Source organism: Penicillium cinerascens (genome assembly GCF_028974065.1).
Source record: "Penicillium cinerascens strain IBT 15544 chromosome Unknown contig_1_segment0_segment0, whole genome shotgun sequence".
NCBI lineage: Eukaryota > Fungi > Ascomycota > Eurotiomycetes > Eurotiales > Aspergillaceae > Penicillium > Penicillium cinerascens.
In genome coordinates this window covers 522,987-543,979 of record NW_026695287.1, presented here as the reverse complement: position 1 = coordinate 543,979, position 20,993 = coordinate 522,987, and the positions used below count along the sequence as shown (strand labels likewise).

General features: G+C 45.7%; 4 protein-coding genes across 4 annotated transcripts; 1 reads left to right on the top strand and 3 right to left on the bottom strand.

Annotated features, from left to right (window-relative positions):
- Positions 1-6,620: 6,620 nt before the first annotated feature.
- On the bottom strand, positions 6,621-6,943 carry N7498_001763 (uncharacterized protein; the record flags this gene model as incomplete). Its single annotated transcript, XM_058448825.1, is given in 2 exon segments — positions 6,621-6,900; positions 6,918-6,943. 2 exon segments carry the CDS (start codon positions 6,941-6,943, stop codon positions 6,621-6,623), a joined length of 306 nt encoding a protein of 101 aa, XP_058311169.1.
- A 2,763-nt stretch (positions 6,944-9,706) lies between these two features.
- Positions 9,707-11,884, bottom strand: N7498_001762 (uncharacterized protein; the record flags this gene model as incomplete). Its single annotated transcript, XM_058448824.1, has 3 exons — positions 9,707-9,746; positions 9,800-11,573; positions 11,623-11,884. The coding sequence occupies 3 exons, from the start codon at positions 11,882-11,884 to the stop codon at positions 9,707-9,709; spliced, it is 2,076 nt and encodes a 691-aa protein (XP_058311168.1).
- Positions 11,885-12,521: 637 nt separating this feature from the next.
- Positions 12,522-13,313, bottom strand: N7498_001761 (uncharacterized protein; the record flags this gene model as incomplete). Its single annotated transcript, XM_058448823.1, has 1 exon — positions 12,522-13,313. One exon carries the CDS (start codon positions 13,311-13,313, stop codon positions 12,522-12,524), a length of 792 nt encoding a protein of 263 aa, XP_058311167.1.
- Positions 13,314-17,409: 4,096 nt separating this feature from the next.
- Positions 17,410-18,159, top strand: N7498_001760 (uncharacterized protein; the record flags this gene model as incomplete). The annotated part of the gene is made up of 2 exons (XM_058448822.1): positions 17,410-17,796; positions 17,863-18,159. 2 exons carry the CDS (start codon positions 17,410-17,412, stop codon positions 18,157-18,159), a joined length of 684 nt encoding a protein of 227 aa, XP_058311166.1.
- Between the last annotated feature and the right edge of the window lie 2,834 nt (positions 18,160-20,993).

Below are 20,993 nucleotides of genomic sequence, written 5' to 3'. Positions count from 1 at the left end.
TGGCTTCGTTCGTGGCTGGACCGCGCAAACGCGTGAGGCTAATTTTATATAATCACGGAAGAACAGTTTCGCCGGGCTAACCTCCTTTTCCCGGGCTAGGTAAGAACGTCAACCAGTTCCGCTCCACAGTATGGCCAACAGTCCGTATTTTAGCAGTATTACTTCTCTATCTATCTTTAGGACTCGTTTTGAGATCGAGGGGGCGAAAACATTCCCTCAACTTTACGATGTAGCTATAAGTGATTAGGGTCGCGAACACCTTTTTGCTTGTCGTGTGATTCGCCAATACGCCCAGCCTAATATTCTCCTAATTCTCGCAGAATTTTACCACCACTCCGACCTTATATGCTCGGCCAAAATAGTGAAATTTATTGAAGGACCGAAGTCTACCTATGTGACGCGAAGCGAACACCATCTTGTGCGAGATACTGAATATAGTATCTCCCTTAGTTAGACTTAGGTAGCAATAGCCAAGCTTAGGGCTGAACGAGATAATCCGAGGAGAGAAATACTGATTGATATAGAGGATGGAGATAAAAGTGATGATGACAGAGGGACTAAGCGACTTAGACGTCGCACTCTTCAAGACGACGGCTTCATCGACTCGAGTATAATCTAGGTTAGATCTAGCAGTCCATTAGCCGAAGGTTCTTAGGGGACGTCATCGGTGGGATATATCGATAGTGAAACGCATTTCTTCCTGAATTCGCTAGAAGATAAGACTTTACGGCTAGCGTCATCTATAATACGCCACATTCTGTACTTTGCACCGCCTTAAGACTCGGTGGTTTCGCCGATTGTTGTCGAATTTCGAGATACAAAAGCAAGACTTTCTACATTAACACCTCGGCTAGGACGGAAACTAATCGCAACCGATGATGGAGGACTTTGCTTACGGGAAGAATCGCATAGCGCCTTTAGGGTTTCCAAGAACCACGTAGCGATTCTAGAAGCCAAAAGGCACTTCCAATGCTTAGAGCATAGCCAGCCAATTGTTTCGGATAAGTGTTTCGCCCAAATAACGTGCGAGGCTCTAGTAGCCAGACTAGCAGATCCACTAAGGGAGCTGCAACATAATAGGTATCGCTCGGAGAATTTCTTATCACCCACGGAATAGATATATACTTCACGGAGTCTAACAAGAGAATACAGTGTGCTGTTGATTAATGCGACGCAGAATTATATATACTTCCTACATTTCGAATTCAGTGTTAATTATCTTCAGGATTTTGAGTCAACTGCCCCTTCCTCTTTTCTGCATGTGACCTCAACGCCATGGTTCGATATCAATTCCAGAAGTGGAAGAGAGTAGGTAATCTTAAATATATACGGAATCATGCGCTAGGCGAGGATTGTGTGATCATATAGGATATTGAGCCTGCTACGGTGGGGTTTGAAAAAGTTGTAGTTAGATGAGACACTATAAGCGAACATTGACCGAGTAACTCTTATAACGCGCTTTCAAAGAATGAGTAAGGAGTATACCATTCGACCTACTTCGAATGGAAGATTAAGGAATCCGGCATACGCAGAATATTGATGCGGTTGTTTAAGCTCGTCGCTCGCATTTTGCTGCGTAATCGGTTTGTGCATTTCAAATCGTTTATGAAGCTTCTCTAAATGTCCAACACCATAAGGTTGCTATATAGGTGCTAATAGATTGGTCAAATACTTTTGAATGGAAATGGAGATGCTTATTACTACCCAAGAATTATGGAGAGTCAAGAGTTATCATTCTCAAGAAGGGATGATAGGCATCAAGGATAACGTCAATTATCATGACCGTATTCTTGGGTTGCAGTAATCCCGAGACGCCTGTTAGCTTTGCTAGGATTCTTAATATAGCAGAAAATCCTAAATATATATAAAATGACGAGGCGATACAGTAAGATGTTTGAGGGAGACGTCTGCTTAGGGATAAGACTTCGGGACGGTGTAGTGTTTATCCTATCGGCGGATGCTTTATAGGTTTAGGAATTTCTTAGATCATGACTAACTTAATATGTTGGCGAGTGACAATTACTAAGCAAGATAGCTAGTTATCTTAGGGTCCCTACTATCCGGCCTCTTTATTAACTATAGACCAGCACTTCAAGACAGTCGGAAAATCAGCCGAGACCAAGGGAACGAAGAACCAGGTCTTCAAGCGTAGCAGCTTGTTTAGACTAAATAGAAGACATCTGGACCTCCATAAGATAAGGGCTACGAAGCTAGACTTTTCCTCTGAATTCGGGCGATAAAATCAAGATGGCTCTATAGTGATTTTTCGGCCGAAGGCAGGGTCGCTAATTTGCTTCATATACAAAGACGAGGGGCAACTAGAACGGCTACTCGGAAAAGAACGATAATATATATATAAAGCAAAATCATATTCTGGTCTAGAGTATTCGATATTTTTCAAACCCGCGACGAAATTCAAAAGACAGGAACTAACTAAAACTGGAGGACTCAGTTTCGGTCTTAAATTGAAAAAAAAAAGCTAAATACCACATCCAGAATTAGAAATGATTGGCCGTCAGTACTCTGACGTCTAGAACCATCCCAATATAGGTTTGGGAGAATCCATGCCCTTTGCTTCTAAGGTTGAAAAGTGTTTTTAGGAATAGCAAAGGGCTGCATTAGAATAGAGATTGTGTGGGCCAGCCAACCAGTCGTTGCGTCTCCTCGTCCACAAACCCTTTATTCGTGACGCGACCTTCTGGAATTTCGCTGCAAGAACCTACCACCAGACCCAAAAAGTGCCAGAAGCTTTCATATACCAAGAATGTCTCGAAGTAAAGGCTCCCTAAGAATAGTGCTAAGTCTTGGATTATCTTACGTGGCCAATGCTATTTATTGCGTCCTTTGCCGACAGTGAGGAAAGCGAGGTCATCAAAGGACCACATTATTTTAGTTGTCTTCGGAGAGTAGACATATAAACTTGCATTTTGTGATATCCTTATATCAGGCAGAAACTCATTGGCCTCGTGTTGGCTCAAAAGCAACAAGTTATAGTTGTGGATATTAGATAATATCCAGTGAACAGGCTTCAAGAACTAGTCGTCCACTGTGTTTTTGGCCCATTTAACTGTTTCAACAAAGTCTTCCGACGTATAAAGGCGAGATCCCAAGGATCGTGGTAGATTGAATTGCCCAGCAGAGGTCTTACGAAGGCCGTCAAATGCCAAACAGGCTATAGTTGTGCCCTTGTCCGGAACTTTCCTATACTTCACGAAATGACGAATATCTTTATATACACGATGAAGAAGGGGGCTTTGCTTTGGCGGGCGATAGACCTGCTATTCTCTCTACACTTCGTGAGTAATTTAACGCTCCTACTCTTCGTGTAGAGTGGGGCCACCCGCATTCCCACTAGTAGCTGATGATTGAGCCATAAGAAGCTCACGTACGATGAGATCACGTAGATCTATATACTCGTTCAGACTTAAGGTCCTAGGAATGTCCGATGGATCATAAAGCTAAGACAAAGTTTGCGCTTCGGGTTCCTGAATGCATAAAACAATATCTTGGGCAGCTTTACCGCCCTCAACGAGGATACTCCATAATTTATTTTTCTTATAATGCTATAAGCCTTGTGAAGCCCAAAGCGGTTTCAAGCTTCTCAGAGTATCGCAAGTTTGCATAAGTGTCCATCGAATCACGTCGAGCGAGGTCATTAGACTATTCCCTTGTATACTATGGCTAACCTCAGGGGGAACTAGAAATACGACAGACTAGCCAACCCCAAGGCCACGCATTCTGCTATATGCTTTACAAAAGTCAGAATATTGAGTCCCCATTTTAGAGACGCACTTACCTTGAACAAGTCTATCTTTCGTCAAACGAGGCCCGATGGTCACGGCGGCCCGATAAGTAGAGGGAAGTTTTAAATCAACACCGCGCGCGTGCTGCTAATCCAAAAAAACCAGACATCTATGTATCCTTTACCGAAATGGGGAGCACAGCAATCTCTCTACGTGGCCCTCACGATCAACCACAGTAGGTTCGTTATCTTCATCGAAGAATATAGCCCTATCTATATCATCAGCAGTGGAAAGCCAGTGAGTGGCAACCCATTAGTTGCTGGACTCCAAAATCTGCGCCCCGACGTTAATTATAATACGTACTGATGGGCACTAGGTCTTGATCAAAGCAATGAGGTAGGTTATAGAAAGTTGTCGGCCTCCCCGATCCTATGCTAAAATGCATAATCGATTTTCCTCCCTTAATAGACAACTAAGGACTATGGCGTTTGTATGGAGTAGGTGAGGTAGATCACGCTAAGGTGTTGACCTCGGTAGAAGAAATCGGTTGTCATTCGTACCACTAAACCTAGTCATAAGTGGTTAGCCCTTTTGCGAAGGTACGTCCCACGTAGAAGCGTAGAGCTTCTACGGAAATTCCTTGGCCTCCTTTGGGAACACGACCTACGAGAGATAGAAGTCTATGATACCCTTCTGATACCTCAGATGTAGGTAGAGGATTCCGCAGAAAGCCTATATATCCTGAAGATTCACTCTAGTAATCACTCTCAGCGCTAGGGGAAGGGTAGTCAGGCCGTTGGAAATCTAATCGTGATATTGTGCTGAAGGGTCGTTCTCCTTGCCTAGTAGCGTGAAGCAATGCCGTACTTGCTTGGCGGTGAGCCCGTGATAATAATAGCTTAGATAAGTCAATGTGATAGCAACATTAGGATGGCCAAACTCCGTATTCTCGGAAGGGATACCTTTAGCTCGGAATGGAACAGCCATCAAATAATGGGACGTATAAAGCCCATAATCGACTAACCAGCGCTTTCCAGCCAGCGTAAATTTCAAAATGTTATGAGCTAGCAGACCTCGCAAGATAAGCAGCTTGCGCAGGAAAACGCCATCCTAGAATGTCTCACGAAGGATGTTCCTACACCCATTTATAATGTTAATAAAGTGAATAAAATCTAACGCACTTCTACGAACTCGCCTAGTCCACTGATTTATTGGAAGGCCTAGTAGACCCTCTTTATTAATAATATCCAAGATCTTCACAATTATTATATTGGCTATCTCTGGTCTCGGAAAACGTAGTATTGGGTAGCGAGCGCCACTACGTTCAATTTCCAGACAATTTAGTTCTTCCAAGCGTATCTTTTCGGCTTGCCTATCGACCAATACAAGCAAAGTTTGAATGATATCCCATCGATCGCTATGCCCGTCTACTGTCTGCTGGCTACCGACAGTATACACGAGTTGAAACTTAGGGTCGAGGACTTTATCGCTCTCGTCGATAATGTTCCGGCAGTTAGATTGAAGCCATCATTCTAGGCCTATCACTTAAGGAGCTAGAACAGGATCTCTGTCCATCAAATCTAAACCGACAAGGCGAAATGATAAGACCTCCTCCGGTAATACTATCAAAATCCCTCTTTGTCTCTGACATTCAACATAAGTTTAGCGTAGTTAATCCACAGTGGTTGTGTCCAGAGGGGTGTCTCTTACAAACGGTATATGGTAAATGCGTCGACCGAGCATTCCACCGAGGCGTTAAGAGAGAAGATTCACGCTCTGCCATAGGAGAGGCTTCAAGACAAAAATTCGGAGCAGGTTTCCACTATCTACGAGAACTAAAGCCACTAATAGTGTTATAACCGAAGTTTTCCCTTCACCCATATTTAGTTGCATAACCGAATTAGACTGGAGCTTAGGGCTAATAATACTGAGAGTAACATCTATCTGCGGCTTCCGGATGGTGAGATTATTTTCGATCTCAAAAAGTAGCTAATCCAGGTAGTCTAAAGCCTCCTATCCTACCTCGCTAACACTCTCTGCTTCTTTGAAAAAGCCATCAATATCATGCCGATCATAACAACTTAAGAGACGGTCAGCCCGGCGTAAAGAATTGACACTTCTTGCAAACGTCAAAATGCTTTTTTTCCATGCCTTAGGTACCAGTTACCAGCGTTCCCTCGAGAGAAGTGACAGTATTAAGTGACTAGTAAACTACGTCATCAAAACGGTTCCAGCAACCGCTTCCCATCCGTGTTCAGTCAAAGTCAAATTCTCTTTAATCGCATTCCAGATTGCGTCTCTTTGCTTCCTTTGGAAGTCAAAATATCCGACAATAACGCCTCGGTTCACAGGCAGCGACGGGGAAGAGCAAGGTAAGTTCTTTTTTTCCAGAGAGTCTAAGCTTTCCTCAAGCCCTTCTCCAAGCTCGCGCTGACACAAATTTAGATTGTTCCGAAAGTCAGATATCAAAGAACGAAGCTCTATATTTGTGCCGTCATTATAGCGTTATGGGATACATTGCTGATGGAATATAAGAGGTGGACTCTCTATCGGCAGGTTGGTCGGATTGGACGATAATAGAATGTCCAACAGGCCGGGAGGCAGAAACGGATGGCTATAGATAAACGAATCTCGTGGTGGTGTAGACGGAACTTTTAAGTCTGTTATAGGCCCTTCATTTTTAATAGTATTAAGCCTCTCTTGCACCGAGCGAAGAAAGGTTAAAAACTGGCGATTTTGGTACCATTAAGCGCACAGAAATGAATATGCTTACGAGGCCCCCGTTTTATTGACCCTTTCAATTTCCGGCAACTAAGGTATTACGTAGGGCTATTGGTTTTTGACTGCCTCGGAGAAAGTCTTTATATTAGTCTCTTTCTACAGATCATATTCCGCTTTTCGTTCTTTAGCCGCTCGCTTTTGTGCTTTGGAATTTATACCTACAACGGGATGCAAAAAATTACTATAATTTCTTTCTATCGCTCCGTTAATCATTTCTTCATCGAAACACTCGCCTAGTTGCAAGTTAAGGACTTTTTGCTCACTGGGAGGAACAGGGAGGTCCTCGAATTGGCTAGAAAATGCGACAGCCAAAAGCGAATAAATATATAGTTCCTCTTTTCCGGAAAATGCAATTATGCAAAAGAGAGACATAAGGCTATACAAGTCTCTTACCTAGTCGCTAGACCGGCAAAGCTCATACAGAGAACCCTATACGTCTCTAAAGGATAATCGCAGAAGTTCTATATAGCTGGCCTCCTTTAAAGAGGGTCCTAATGGCCGGACGCTTTTCCAACTTCCAACGCTTCCGAGAAGTTCAATGCAGTGCGATAGACACGGCCGCCAGCTTTTCACAAGGGTTGCAATTTTGTAGACGCGCTAACTTCGCTCACTCTGGAACTCGCGATCTCGATAGCGATACAACGATGGCTAAGGCATTCGATGCACCGAACCACCTCCAAGCTCAGAGTAGAAAAGTTGCGAGTTTCGAGAACGGGCTCTTTCGAGAAGATAAAGATCCCCACGATTCTTATAGCAGTTGGCCATCGTATCGCGCTCAGTATCACTCTGCCTATAGAGTATACTAAATCTGCTAGCATGCTCCACGATTTCTTATGTAAGTGCTCGAAAATCGTCGTGTTAGGCCAATTCTCCAAGCTCACTATTCCACGAGACTGTCTGCATAGATTTCAAATGGTCAGGATAGTAGCGACGCCTAGGAGTAAGAGCTACAATGTGTTTCAAGAGCGCAATTATTTCGGAGTTGAGTGGAAATGAGGTTCTTAGACATGCCTATCGTAGGATGCGAATAGCCTCTGCTGTTCCTGATCGCTCCGTTGCAGGATCAGGAAGGATATAGCTTGTGACTGCATATATATATGCTAGATATAGTATCTCTAATATATCGAATAATCCCTGTAGCACCTTAAGATAACTATCAAACGAGTAGTGGAAACATCTTAGGCGAGGCTCTTTAGGTAGGTTGACAGTCACGACAGTTTGGCGTTTGACTTTGAACAGCTAGACACCACCATAAGGTATCAAGACGGAGCGGCAACTTCTCCTAGAGTCAAGAAGCACAAGCTTATTCTTCAGACCATATAAACAACCTATATCTTGGTTTTGGTCGACTCTTGCATTGAGTTCCTAGGACTCTAGACCGCCATCCTGGTTTATGAAGAACTTCAGTCGAAGCCTAACCAAGTGAATCTCGATTGTTTTATGTTTATCTTTTCGCGTCTAAATGACATAGATGTGATTAGGAGCGTCTAATACTCCGAGAACACCTACTACCCGTTTGATTAGCTGGCTATTGATGTCAACCATTGTTTGGTGACCTAAGGTTATAGTCGATATTCTTCGTGATGTTAATCTAATCGAAAGACGCCAATTTGTCGATTGAGGGACCCATGCGTGCTCTAATGGACGGAACTCGAGCGTCCCGCTTTCCAAATCAAGCCAATGCACATAGTTAGAGACTAAACTCTCTAGGAAGTCCCCAGCCAGCTTCTCGTGCGGAATAAGCTATAATATTTGATGCTCCGCTCGCGCTTTGATGATAAGTTCACTATCATCCATCGAGAAATGGAGCTACGAAATGAAAAGTAAGTTTCTCACTCGCACCACGGAGGTACAGACAATAAGCTTATAGAGTATCCCTCATACTAGGCTGTTGACATGAATGCTGACCCATCCAAATTTGATGGTAGCACCGTAAGGGTTCGCTATATTGATTAGCTCTTAATGCAGGGAATAAGAAGAGGCAAAGGCTTCTCACATTGCCAAATATGCGCTGAAATAATGACAAGCTAGTGTACTCCCGAGGAAGGCGGCCAGGAGGACAATTTGCCAAGAGAAGCTCCCCACTAAGCAGGTTATAGTGAATCACTTGCGGGCTTCCATAGGGGCCTACACTCGTTTCACTGGTAACCCATCGTGAAGCATTCCCTAGACATGACTTCCAGGCAGACGCAATCTATAGGTCATGCACACTCCTGTTAATTGCTTCGTTGAAGCCTGATGCATCAGCCTCAATTAAATGACGGGTATGCTCTTCGATATTATGTAGAGTTCTGGTTGTCTAGATGAGACTGCTTGCAATTCTAGATAGAATATTCACATGCGATCGAGGCGAGTTTTCGAAAACCAGGATTGAGGATCGCGTTAGATAAAAGAGGTCTGCACTGTTATCGAGGAGACGTAGAAGGTGCTGCGGCTCTACCGCGTACGTAAGTTGATATACACCCCCTATCTTGACAATAAGCAACTACTATGCTTCACTTTGTGCGTCTATCTGAGTGGACAGGTTAGCGGCGAGGTCCTCGCACCACGTTAAAGCGGTGCTTCGGCATCGACACAAAAATGCTACCGCTCGTTCAACAGTTGAGAACCCATCTTCCGACAAACTGAGCGCACGAAGGCCCAGAATGACTAGGATGTGCAAAGTATAATGCTCATTCCAGTTAGCTTCAATAAAACCAAGCTTTTGGTCTAAGCACCCCAACAGCCGGCTACCTAAGCCACCCTATGCAAATGCTACGTGAGCCTCTCTTAGCTCTGAGCCAGGGCTTGGACCGCTGAGCTCTCAGGCTGCTTGACGAAACAATATACATGTTGCTTTCTCATTCATTAAGAGAGAAGATAACGCTAGTTCACGAACCATATTATACCACTGCACTCTAGACCCCGCTCGAAGACAACCAAAAGCGACAAATTCATGCAAACTCAGCTCAGAAGGACAACCTTGCTGATCCGCAATGACCTGGTTCTCCGAATGCAGGAACGAATTCACTATGTATTGCAGGCAAGTGTACGGCCCCGGAGGGAGATTAAAGGTACACCAATGTTTTAACGAAGGGTGCTCTTTTTGGTCTCCTGCCCAGCTGTTATCTTTGCTGTCGAGAAGCCGGAACCGTAACGCATTTGGGGGTATTATATCTCCAAAAGTCACAGGAAATTGACGACTACTGTAGTGACTCCTCTTCCACGACTTTGCTGTTGATCCTAAGGTAAGACGTTGGCCCCAGCTCATGCAAAATTGTTGGGTTTCTTTGTACGAGAGCAGATTTTGCTGCATGTTGGGTCCTTGTTTAATTTGCACCCGACCAAAGTCATGGACTAATCTCCAAGTGACATCGCGCCACTTCAGAAACCATTGTGGGCAATCCAACTCGAAGATAACTGTTTTGAGGATCTCCTCACTCTTCGGAAGTGGCCATTCGTAAACGTCAATGCTGAGATTCCTAGCATGACTCTCGATGGAACAGCACTGGCAAGATCCAGAGTGATATTGTATGCCGCGCGAATCAACGTCCCACTTGTGTGGGGTTTGAGCTGCCCGACGCAGGAGCTCTTCATGCTGTTGAGACTTGTTTGTCCATTCTCTTTTTTTGCTCTCAATGCTATCACGCGCATGTTGCTCTATACGCTCACGTAGCCTGTGATGTTTTCCAGAACCGTCAAAGTAAGAAACGGCAAACCCTTGCGAGTTGGGGTCAGAAAATATGCTTGGGGCACCGGCTGCCCGTCCTTGGTATCTGGAATGGATATAGGTCTCGATATTATTGGCTCGTCGCATTTCAGAGAGTTGTGGTAAGAGCAAGGATTCAAGAATGTTGCTTGGTACTTCAGGGGAATAAGTTCCCAAGAGTGGACAGATGGCAATGCACATCTTATCAAGGATGACCCACAACTCCATTATACAGAGAATTGCGATGGACATAGCATCTGGGCTGTCACTGTATGCTTCGACTGCGAGCCCTGAATATGTTTGAAGCAAGTCTCCCAGCAAACAACACAAATGCTCTGAAGGCTCTCTATCGCGAGCATACGAATTGGTCTCCATTGCATTTTTCACCCAGCACTCAAAGTCTGTTAATGATAAAAGATCGCCACTTTCCAAAATAGGTAGCCCAACCCTATTAATTTTATTGCGTGGTTCGTGGCGTCGATCGAAAATTGATTGTTCGAAATTGGCAGGAACACGTGACATTGCGGAATTCAAGTATTCTCGGGAATTCTTGAGCGACATCTGCAAATCTTCTGGTGTGCAGGCAAATCCTTTTGGTACCGGCATCGCACCTGACCTGATGATTTCCTGCTGAATATTCTGTAAGGAAGCTTGTATGATCGTTTCTGCCGACTTCGTGTGTTGCAGAACAAAATCGCAGGCTCCTTCCTTCAACTTTAGGAGGCGTCGACATATTTTGGCACGGATTATCTCCAAATAATCTGCAGGAACAACAGGTCGAACAAGCGTAGAGAGATGCCCCAGCTCAGCTACAAAATATAGCATAAGGTTTTTGTATTGCTTGTAACCGTCTCCATCAGGAAGAGCGCGTTGAAGCACTGTCTGGAGTGCAACTCGCAGCACAAGCCAATGAGGAGATCTTCTCCAAGGGAGCTTGCTGCTTCTCCAGTTGACCTCGTCTCGCGTGTTCTTGGCAAAGGAAAGCTCCGCATTGTGTTCACCGAATGCCAACAGCTGAGTCATCAACCCTTCAGTGACGAGGCCCGGGTGGGTAGTATCCCGCTCTTCAGGAATTGATTTTCCGGCTTTGGAAGACTTAGGCATCATTTCTTCCACGTCTTCAGTCGATAGGCGTGCTAGATTTCTTGAAAGTTCCATGCAAAACCTAGCATCCTCCACCATGCTACCTGGGATGGCTACACTTCCCCCTGGGAACTGGCGAACAAGGCTTCCCGGCGCAGAAATCACGTCCTTTGCGCGAGGTGATGCTTCAAATGAATCCACGATGACTTTGTCGCAGCCTTTATCGTAGTATGCCACCCAGCCACAGTTCTGAGCCCGAATGTATAGAGCAGCCGCCCCTACTGTCGTTAGTTGGTTTGATCTTGACCATCCACAAGGAAAGCATACCGTTTTTTTTGAGACCTGATATGATCCGAGCAAGGGTCTCTTGGCACACAACACATTGCTTGTCCACTTCTTCCCAATTTTTCAACATGGTCATCAAAACATTCCAGGGTTCTTTATTTTCCGGCGAACCTTTTTGTATGAACGACTCAAGGGCTTCTTGAACGAATCGGTGAAGCGTGCGTTCTAGAGGCCAGTCGCCATCCAATACGTCTTCATCATCATACTGTGGCAGCCAAGGAGGAAGAATAACAAGGTGAAACATGAAGTTGAATGAATGTTTCGAAATCGACATCTTGTGCCAATCTGATACAAATAATAAGATAGGTCAAATGGTGTAAAGTCAGAATTGCGTTTCTTTTGCTTTTTGTATATTTTTCTTGCGCTTTTAGGTGCTTTTGTTTTGTTCTTTTTTTATTTAACGTTCTTTTTTCGTACTTCCCTAATTTGTTTTTGACTTGGTTCTTTTGTTTCTTGTTGAGAGGCTGGCAAAATAGCTTCCGACTGCCAAACGGACACCTCCGGCTAAGGTATATTTATATTCATTACGAAGGGTCTTGACGGAATCGAGGGAGAGAATGCAACCCAATCTGTAAATCTAGATCCGATCTATGACACATATACTTCTCTAACATAGTGTCTGTAGATACATAGTGTATGAGTAACTTGATAATGTCGATGTAACATTGACAGAGCATATGGGAGCGCCGTATACAACATCAGTCCCGACTTGGTTCTGCATAATTAACGCCCTTCGTGGGCTCCCTGCAGCCTCATCAACACACACGAAAATATTCGCAGCATACTCGTAAAAATAATTATAGGGTAGGAGAGTGTTTTCATGGAGGTGAACCATTCATTTGAAGTGACTAGTAATTCCATTCCAGTACATCTTCATAGCTCTATTCAGAGGAAGCTTCCACATATGGTTGGTAAATCGAAACCAAGATTCTCTCGAGAGCCTTAGCAAGCACATCTCGCTCTAGAACATCCTGTTCGTAATTGATTGCACTTGGATGAAACCCTGGCACCACGTAAAATTCATGGTTCCGATATCTGATGGTCTCGCATTTCCCTTCAAGTGCCTTCTCCAGCGACGAACAAAGAGCTTTTGCCAAGGGATGGCACACCGTTTGCAGGAAGGAGTACTTTGTTTCTCTGCACGAATGGGTAGTACATTGTAAGACAACGATGGCAGGCGGCTTGAATCTTTCCAAGTATTGACCTATGAGCTCATAGCCTTGTAAGATCGTCTTTTCAAGCTCCACTTGACATCCACTGCGAGCCATAGTTTCAAGCCACCCGTCACACATCATTGGCAAAATGTCCCATATGGAGACTTCATGCTCAATATCAAGACCGATCTTGTCAAAAACTCGCTTAAGCCATCTCAAAGCGGACGTCTTGCCAAACATATCGTGGAATTCTCCCGAGTGAGACCCGCATGGATTCAACAACAATGTCACTGGTAGTTGCTGATAGCCTGCCATCAGTCGGAGGTTATTCTTCAGACATTGTTCGTCGACATGTAATGATTCCCAGAAAATCTCCGTCATCAAGAAGACGGGATCAGTGGGGAGGATTTGGGTCCAATGATTGGAGGAAATCGGGCGTGCATCGTGTGCCAGGACTTCAACAGAGCGTTGTGCTCCCCATAGAAGTTCAACTTCTTCAAAGCTCTCGTTTGGCTGCATATTGAATGTGACTGGTTCTGTAGTCTGTGAATTCAAAAAGAGATACATAGACTCAAGCCTTTGATTTAAGAGTTCCCACAATTCTAAGCTTTCATGGCAGTGTCGTATTCTTTGACAAGAAATGTCTAGAGCAAATCATGTAAGCGTCATCGACTACTGTAACCCTTGCATCTACGAAAGCGGTTATAGCAATCAGACCGTTTTGATTAATGACTGTCGACTTTTTAGTTCCGTGGCTACTTACCACCAAGACCTGACCACCACGTCAAATTCAGCTTCATCTCGATGGAGAAATATCCTCCTCGATAGGCTGAAATGTACGGGGATTTTCGAAATCGGTCTGACGTCTTCACACAGATCGATTGTTTTTCAGCCCACCGCCAAGAACGTTCCGACTGCATGATAGAGCGAACCGCGCTTAAATGAGGTCAGGTGTAATTATTTTTTGGCGTACGAAACGTAAAAATTTGGGTCCTTTTTTGTGTACTTGGATATTTCATAACGAAGCAGGTGTGCCTTGTTACAAGATGCTCATAAGTTACGGTACAAGATGCTCAACTGCTTTCTGCTCTACATTTGAAGGCGGTAGATTGACAGGAGTACGAACTATATCCACCCTAGTCTATTTCGCAGTGGCTCAACTTGGTAGTTATCTCTCGGAAAGAGGGATCGTGCCTCAAATTAAGAAGGCACTAAGATCAGTACTCTCGTATAATTCTTATTCAGGCCTGCATACAACTAGCTTAGTCAACCATGCACCATGACGGGTACCGCTAGGAAAACTGGTTGAGTTTTCAGCGCTTTCTCGGTTGTTAGTCAGCCTGCCCCTATTTCTTCTGTATTTAGTGCGGTATCGCCGGTAGATTCAATGAATCAGACCTTCATATTCAAGTGGCTGTGTACCGAATATTACGTACGCGACGAACTCCAAAGAAATGATGCCATATGAGACGTCGTGCTAGGAACCAGGGACAGCCGTTTGCAAGGATTACCATTTGCTTTCTCCATATCGATTTCGGCTGCTTGATTCATCAGTCGCCGGTAATTGCGAATCATGTGATGATGTAAGGACTGCCAGTGCACAGCGATAAGCTGACCATCACGCTTGGCAATCTTGCCGTCCACGATGACAGTGTCAATATTCTACGCGGATTCATGGAATACCACAGTCCCGATAGGATTTACATCAGGCACCCTGTCAATATCATCACAGCCGAACATCGCCAGATTAGCCTTTTTACCAGGAACGATGGAACCAATCAATGACTTACGATGCATGACCTCTGCTCCTCCCAGCAAAAGGGAGCTTTATACCGGCAGATGAAAAAAGTTCACTTAACATGATACCATACGAGAGGGCCTTAAAGGCAGCAGATAATTGATGATATTTTGTGGCCCCAATTTGAGGGAAAGAAGACATATGGATTGATCACCACACCCGAATTGATCACCACACCCGAATTGATCACCACACCCGAATTGATCACCACACCCGAATTGATCACCACACTCGAATTGATCACCACACCCGAATTGATCACCAGACTCGAATTGATCACCACACCCGAATTGATCATTGTGCCCTTTTCTTATCCCGAAATAATAAAACATACTTGACTGCCTGTCAATATAGCATTCATAGTATGACTTTGTCTCGTTCATCATCTTTTGGCGTACAGTCCTTGCCCTCACTTTCCGGTAGCCATTTTAGATATTACAGTAAACCCAATTTACACTCAATGATTAAATAGTCGACGTCCAAGTTACATTAATATATCTTTTTCGGTGGGCCGAAGTAATCTTTTAAAGTGCGGACCGTTCTGTGGTTGATTTAAGTGTTGAACAGTCTATGTCCAAAAAGCAGCAAAGCTAATCAATCAGCTAATCTAACACTGCGTACCACAAAGGTCCAATTTTAATCGGGTGATAACCCGTGGCATATCAGTGGAAATATGTGACTTTTCTTAACTTATCATCGCAAATCTTGCACATAACCATCTCTCTTAACACGAGAGTTTGCAGACGGTAAACGGATTTTGAACAAACAAGAAACCGATTTAGTCATTTTTTCTCAACCTGTTTGTCGGAGCTACCGTGATTCAATCGCCACGTATGCCCACTAACTGTGAATTTAGGTATTTAGACTTTCTATTTGACTTTGATTCATTTTAGCTTAATGCACCCAAGAGAGTTCGCTGCATCCGATCTTGTTTTCCACCCACATGAAAACCGAGGCTATATTCGGCATCCTCCGGATTTCTAAACTCGCTCAATAAAGCTGTAACGCAGATCTCAAGGTGTTGGTAAGCCTAGGTTGTTCCACAGCCGGTGACACGTAAATGGTGGTGTATTGTGACATGCTGTGTTGCCATTCTTAGCATAATACCTCTGCCAGAAATTGGTACAGGATAAACTGTCATATGACAATTGGTCTTTGTCTGCATACCATGTGGAATAACTGTTTGTCACAGAGATATCCAACTGTTCTTGCTTTTCCAATGTACGGTTAAGCTGGAAGCTACGAGCGATAAAGTAATTTGATATGTTTCGCGCGAAGCTCGTGTCGTCGAAATAGGTCCATGCAGGTTTGCCTTGACAGTTTATACCGGTCCAAGCTTGCAGTTGCAATGGTGCGTATAGATTCTGCATACCGTAAATATTGGTTTAGTGAGGAGATAGCAACATTGAATAACATACGCTGGAGGATCGGATGGTAAAGGCGGATGACGCGGCAGCCAGTAAGCCAGATCCTACACAAAAAGTAGCTAACACCTGAAAAACGAACATCCTTAGCCTGATTCACACCGTAGCAAAGCTTGAGAATCACAGTATGGAGCTATGGAGTTAGGATTTATGCTTGTTGATGATCTACAGTAAATCATGCTCCCACCGTTAGTAGTCCTCCCTTCTCCAGATTCTGACGCCTCATAGTTGAGGTGATAAATATGCTGCGATGCAAGCGATCACTTTTACCCCGTCCTTGTATGAATGAGTATCTGGTAAAGCTATTCCGGCTCCCTGTATAAGATCGTTTCACAGATCTTTCTCTCTATCTAGTTCCAAACTCATAGTCTCTGGTTCTACTAGCCCGGCCTTCAGAAATCGTTCAGCAATGGGCGGACGGCTGTCAATGAACCAATAAGAAGCCCCTACTAAAGGTACTGCAGAAGATTGGAAAATTATTTGTATAGCTACAGTAATGTGTTCGAAACCCAGGCGGCTCCGATTTCGGGTAAAAGCCGGAGGCCAAGCGGTTGAACAAGAACAAGAGGTCTCACTGAAAAACTGCCAGTTTTCTAAGTCATCGAGTTCCTAGGCGATTACAGCACTAAACCCTTTCGCAGAGAAAGACGGGCCTGCCCGGAACTGCGCTAAGCAATACAACAGAGGTGTCTTAAGCAATTATTACTTCAAGACGGCCGGAAACACCGGCATGGCATAAGCGAGAGACAATGAGGGCTCCCTATATTCAGCTTTTTCCAGATAAAATAGACGCCATCAGAAAGCTCGACAGTGCAAGTCGGACAATCTTGGCAATCTGCACACCCGAATGGCTTTATCTCTGTATGAAACACATGTATTCGTTTCTCTTGGTTGATAGGGTTAATTACCAATCGTTTTTAATTTCAACATGAGGTACAAAATACGCCGCTATAACGAACAAATATACAGTACCGAATAATATTTAAAGATGATTTTAAAAGTCGCGCATACGAAACAGAAAATTTCATACTTGTCTAGATTTAAAACCTCGACGAGATCATTGTATGCAGCCTAACATGAGCAGTGAGCTCTAGAAACGGTCTTAATCAACTTTTACTGTACAAACATCGGACCGATCAACCGAGTGCAAAGGGTAGGAGCTCAAGCAATTGTGGGGACATTCCTCACAGTTGCGACCAGCATAGCGGAGGCCGAGGCCCACATTGCTACGGCACAACACCGATTCTGGAGACGAGCCGTGAAGACGTAGGCAGACCTCCACACACTACCAGAAACCAATCCTCTTCGCAGAAACACAGATCGAATCCGGAAGTTCAGGAGATACCACCGCTCGCCACTATATCAAGTAGCGGACGCGCTTAAGAATATCGACATGGAATCACTGGAAACCATCAACCCGGTTATACTGGCACCATGGGAAGCACGTATGCAGACTGATGAGCCCATTACCGAGGGATCAACTATACCAGGCGGATCAATGCAAATCGCGTTCAGCAGCTCGGCGCGGAATGAGCTAGTCGGGTTTGGAGTGGCGGTCGAGAAACAACCACCCCGCTATCGGAAAGTGAGACTGAAGACCTTGTCCGTCACGTTGAGCGCGAGAACAGAGCAAAATCCATTTTCCGCGGAGCTGGCGGCAATGGCGCATACACTCAAGACGCTCGTGGGATTGAAAGACTATAGGATCACACTGATCACGACCAACAAGGCGGCGGCTCTCACGTTGAAGAACCCGCGACAACAGTCGGGCCAGGAATTTGTCTGTCAAATCTACAAGCTTATAAGCAAACTGCAGAGGCATGGAAATCAGATCAGCGTCCTATAGATCCCCATTAGCGAAGACAACAAACTACTAGGGCTGGCGAAAGAGCCGGCGAGAGCCGCGACGCAAGAAGATGCCATCCTGCAAGGACAGGTCCCCAGAATGAAATCGACGACTCTAAAGATTGCGCGTGCCCAAGCAATCCCCAGCAGTAAACTGCCCGAGAACGTAGGGAGACACTCCCGACGAGTGGACACAGGACTCCCAAGGAAACACACGCGACAGCTGTATGACCGATTATCGTGGAAAGAGGCGAGCGTGCTGGCCCAGCTCCGCACGGGTATGGCAAGACTCAATTGATATCTCTTTCGAATCAATGCCGCCGAGACAGATCAATGTGCATGTGGACAAGCAAGAGAGACGGTGGACCACTTTCTGTTTCGATGCCGGAAGTGGACCGCGCACCGGACGGAAATGCTGCAATGCACTCACACTCACCGATGTAACATGTCCTTCTTCTTGGGAGGGAAGTCACCCTCTGATGATCAAAAGTGGAAGCCGAATTTGGAAGCAGTGCGAGCCTCAATACGATTTGCGATCGCTACGGGCCGACTTGAGGCCACTTGACCTAGCCAACGAACGCGCATAAAATACCTTCCCCCCTACTAACCCCCATTACCTTGTGACAGACAGTAGACGCGCTTCAACTGCCGAGGATAGGATGTTGAACACTTGAAGAAGCGCCTTCAAGCTAGTCTACTAACCAATACTAACCACAGGGACCAACCATGAGAGTGAAAGCTGAGAAGTCAATGCGGAAGGAAATACTGTATGGGCTCCAAGGAGACACGGCGTATACCCAAACATGCATGTACTGGTAGATTAGTGATAGTTGCCCTTTCGGCTCAGCCGCCGGGCGTTAATGAATTGTGTGTGTGTGTACAGTATCAGGTCCCTCGTGGAAAGTCACCTTCTCATGGTGAGGGATGTCAGTAAGTTAGACTGCAAGGTCTGACCGAAGCTGAGAACTTTCCAAGTCGAAACTCCGGCGGAAACAACCCCTTTATTGGTTGTGACGACGCGGTGGGAAGCTTTCAAAAGAACACGTCGACAACATCGCAACGTCGACGAGCCTTCGAACAACCGACCTGCCTACCCATTTTCAACCTATACTCACCGGGTTTTATTCACAATAACTCACCTGCCCTACCGGTTCGATCGCATGTCGATTCGTCAGTCCTTCGTCTGCTATCTAGTGTTGCCGCCAGCGAGGCAGTCAGCTACTTCGGGCGTTAATATGAGAAGTACTCTCGGTAAATCGCTACTCAGGGAAGAGGTTCACGAAACTACATCGAGAATGGACACGTGGGGGGTCCGGTGTCACAGAGGGATGGGTTATTGCTTTTGGGGAGAGGATATGATGACAACAACGAGAAGAAATCGTTAAGGACATACCCGTATGGGCTAGAGGAGTTTTTGGCAGCTGGTTCAGCTTTTCCTCTCGAAAATGAGACTATGACAAAATGTATGCAGTGGAAAGATCAAATAGCGTATAGGTGCCCTCTAGGTTTGAAACCTCCGGGCGTAATGAATTGTGTGTGTATGTGTGTGTGTACAGTATCATTTCCAAGGTCAGTTGTAGGAATAGGTGTCCGAGATGATTCCACATACTTGCATGCAATACTCTTGGGGTTATCGGCATTTGTCTCATTCAGTTTGCCCACGTCAGGTTGAGCAACTCACGTACTCGCTCCTAAATATATCTTTACAGCAGCAACGCATTGAACCTCTATTTCAGGGCAAAAAGAGAGACCCTGATCTTCGACACATCGTCGAAAGACACGAATAAACATCCTTTCCGCCTTCCGGACAGTCGCAACGCCAACGCTGGACGTCGAAGCATACGTTTTGCCAACGCATCTCCGATCCGTCATCGCGCACAACGGACCATCACTAGGCTTCACACTCTCCCACCAAAACATCCGATATGGAGGACATTACAACGCGCCCAGAGACGAAGAAATAACCTCGGATCGTACTCTCGGTTCCCACTGGCGGAGGCTCTGAAGACGATGAGCCTAGAGAGGCTAAATGAACTAGAAATGATCGACCGTCAGCCGCTACCACCATGGAGACCAGAAGCCTTCACGGAGATTGAGATTGAGCCGGACAGGGAGATCGCATTAGAAAGGGCGAAGGCCATCCAGGCTACCTCGGACATTATGGTGTGGTCGGATGCCTCAGGGCGCCAGGGCCACCTAGGGGCTGCGGTCGCGATGCCAGTCTGGTGGTCAGCGAATCCTTACTGATTCATGTCAGCCCGATGGACCGATGGTCGGTGCACGCCGCTGAACTGATTGGGATCCTGTACGCTATCAATATCATCAACAAAATCGCTCTCCAAACCCAGACATCTACCGGCGCCCACGCTAGGTCTGCCACCATTCTCAGTGATAGTATGTCAGCACTACAAGCAATCCGGAACTCAGGTACCAAATCAGCACAACGGATCATCCACGCAGTCATACAAGCAGACATGAACACCAAGGCGCATGGCATTGCTTTTCGTCTCCAGTGGATACCAGGACACAGCGAAGCACCCGGAAACGAGGCAGCGGATCGACTAGCCAGAGAGGCGGCGATTCCGGGCAAAACCTACCCATTTTCACCTTTGATATCCAGAGAGAAGGCCTTCATTCGGAAAACAGTGCATGCTCAGTGGGAAAAGGAATGGAAAGAAACTACAAAAGGCGGCCACCTCCGCAAGATCGACAAGACGTTGCCAGCCAAGTACACTAGACGACTCTACGGGCCCCTGCCGAGGAATCGGGCCTACCTTTTGACACAGATGCGCACGGGACACTGCTGGCTGTCCACATATGCGAAGGCTTTTCGCTTCCAGGATAATGACCGGTGCGTCTGTAGCGATCGAGAAACACTGACTCATGTTCTATGGGACTGCCCCAATCTGCGGGACTTGCGACGTGAGCTGCGGGGGCGAGTTGGCGACGCATTCGGTAGCGTGTCGTGCTTGCTCGGTGGTTCTCCGGAAGGGGGAGAGGTAAGCCGGACAACGCCTCGCGAGCCAAGACGGTGGAAGCCGTGTTGGATTTCGCGGAGGCGTCACAACGGTTTCGAAGTCGCGCGCCATGAGGGCAGCCTGACAGCGCAGACGGCAATGAGGCGACGGAGAT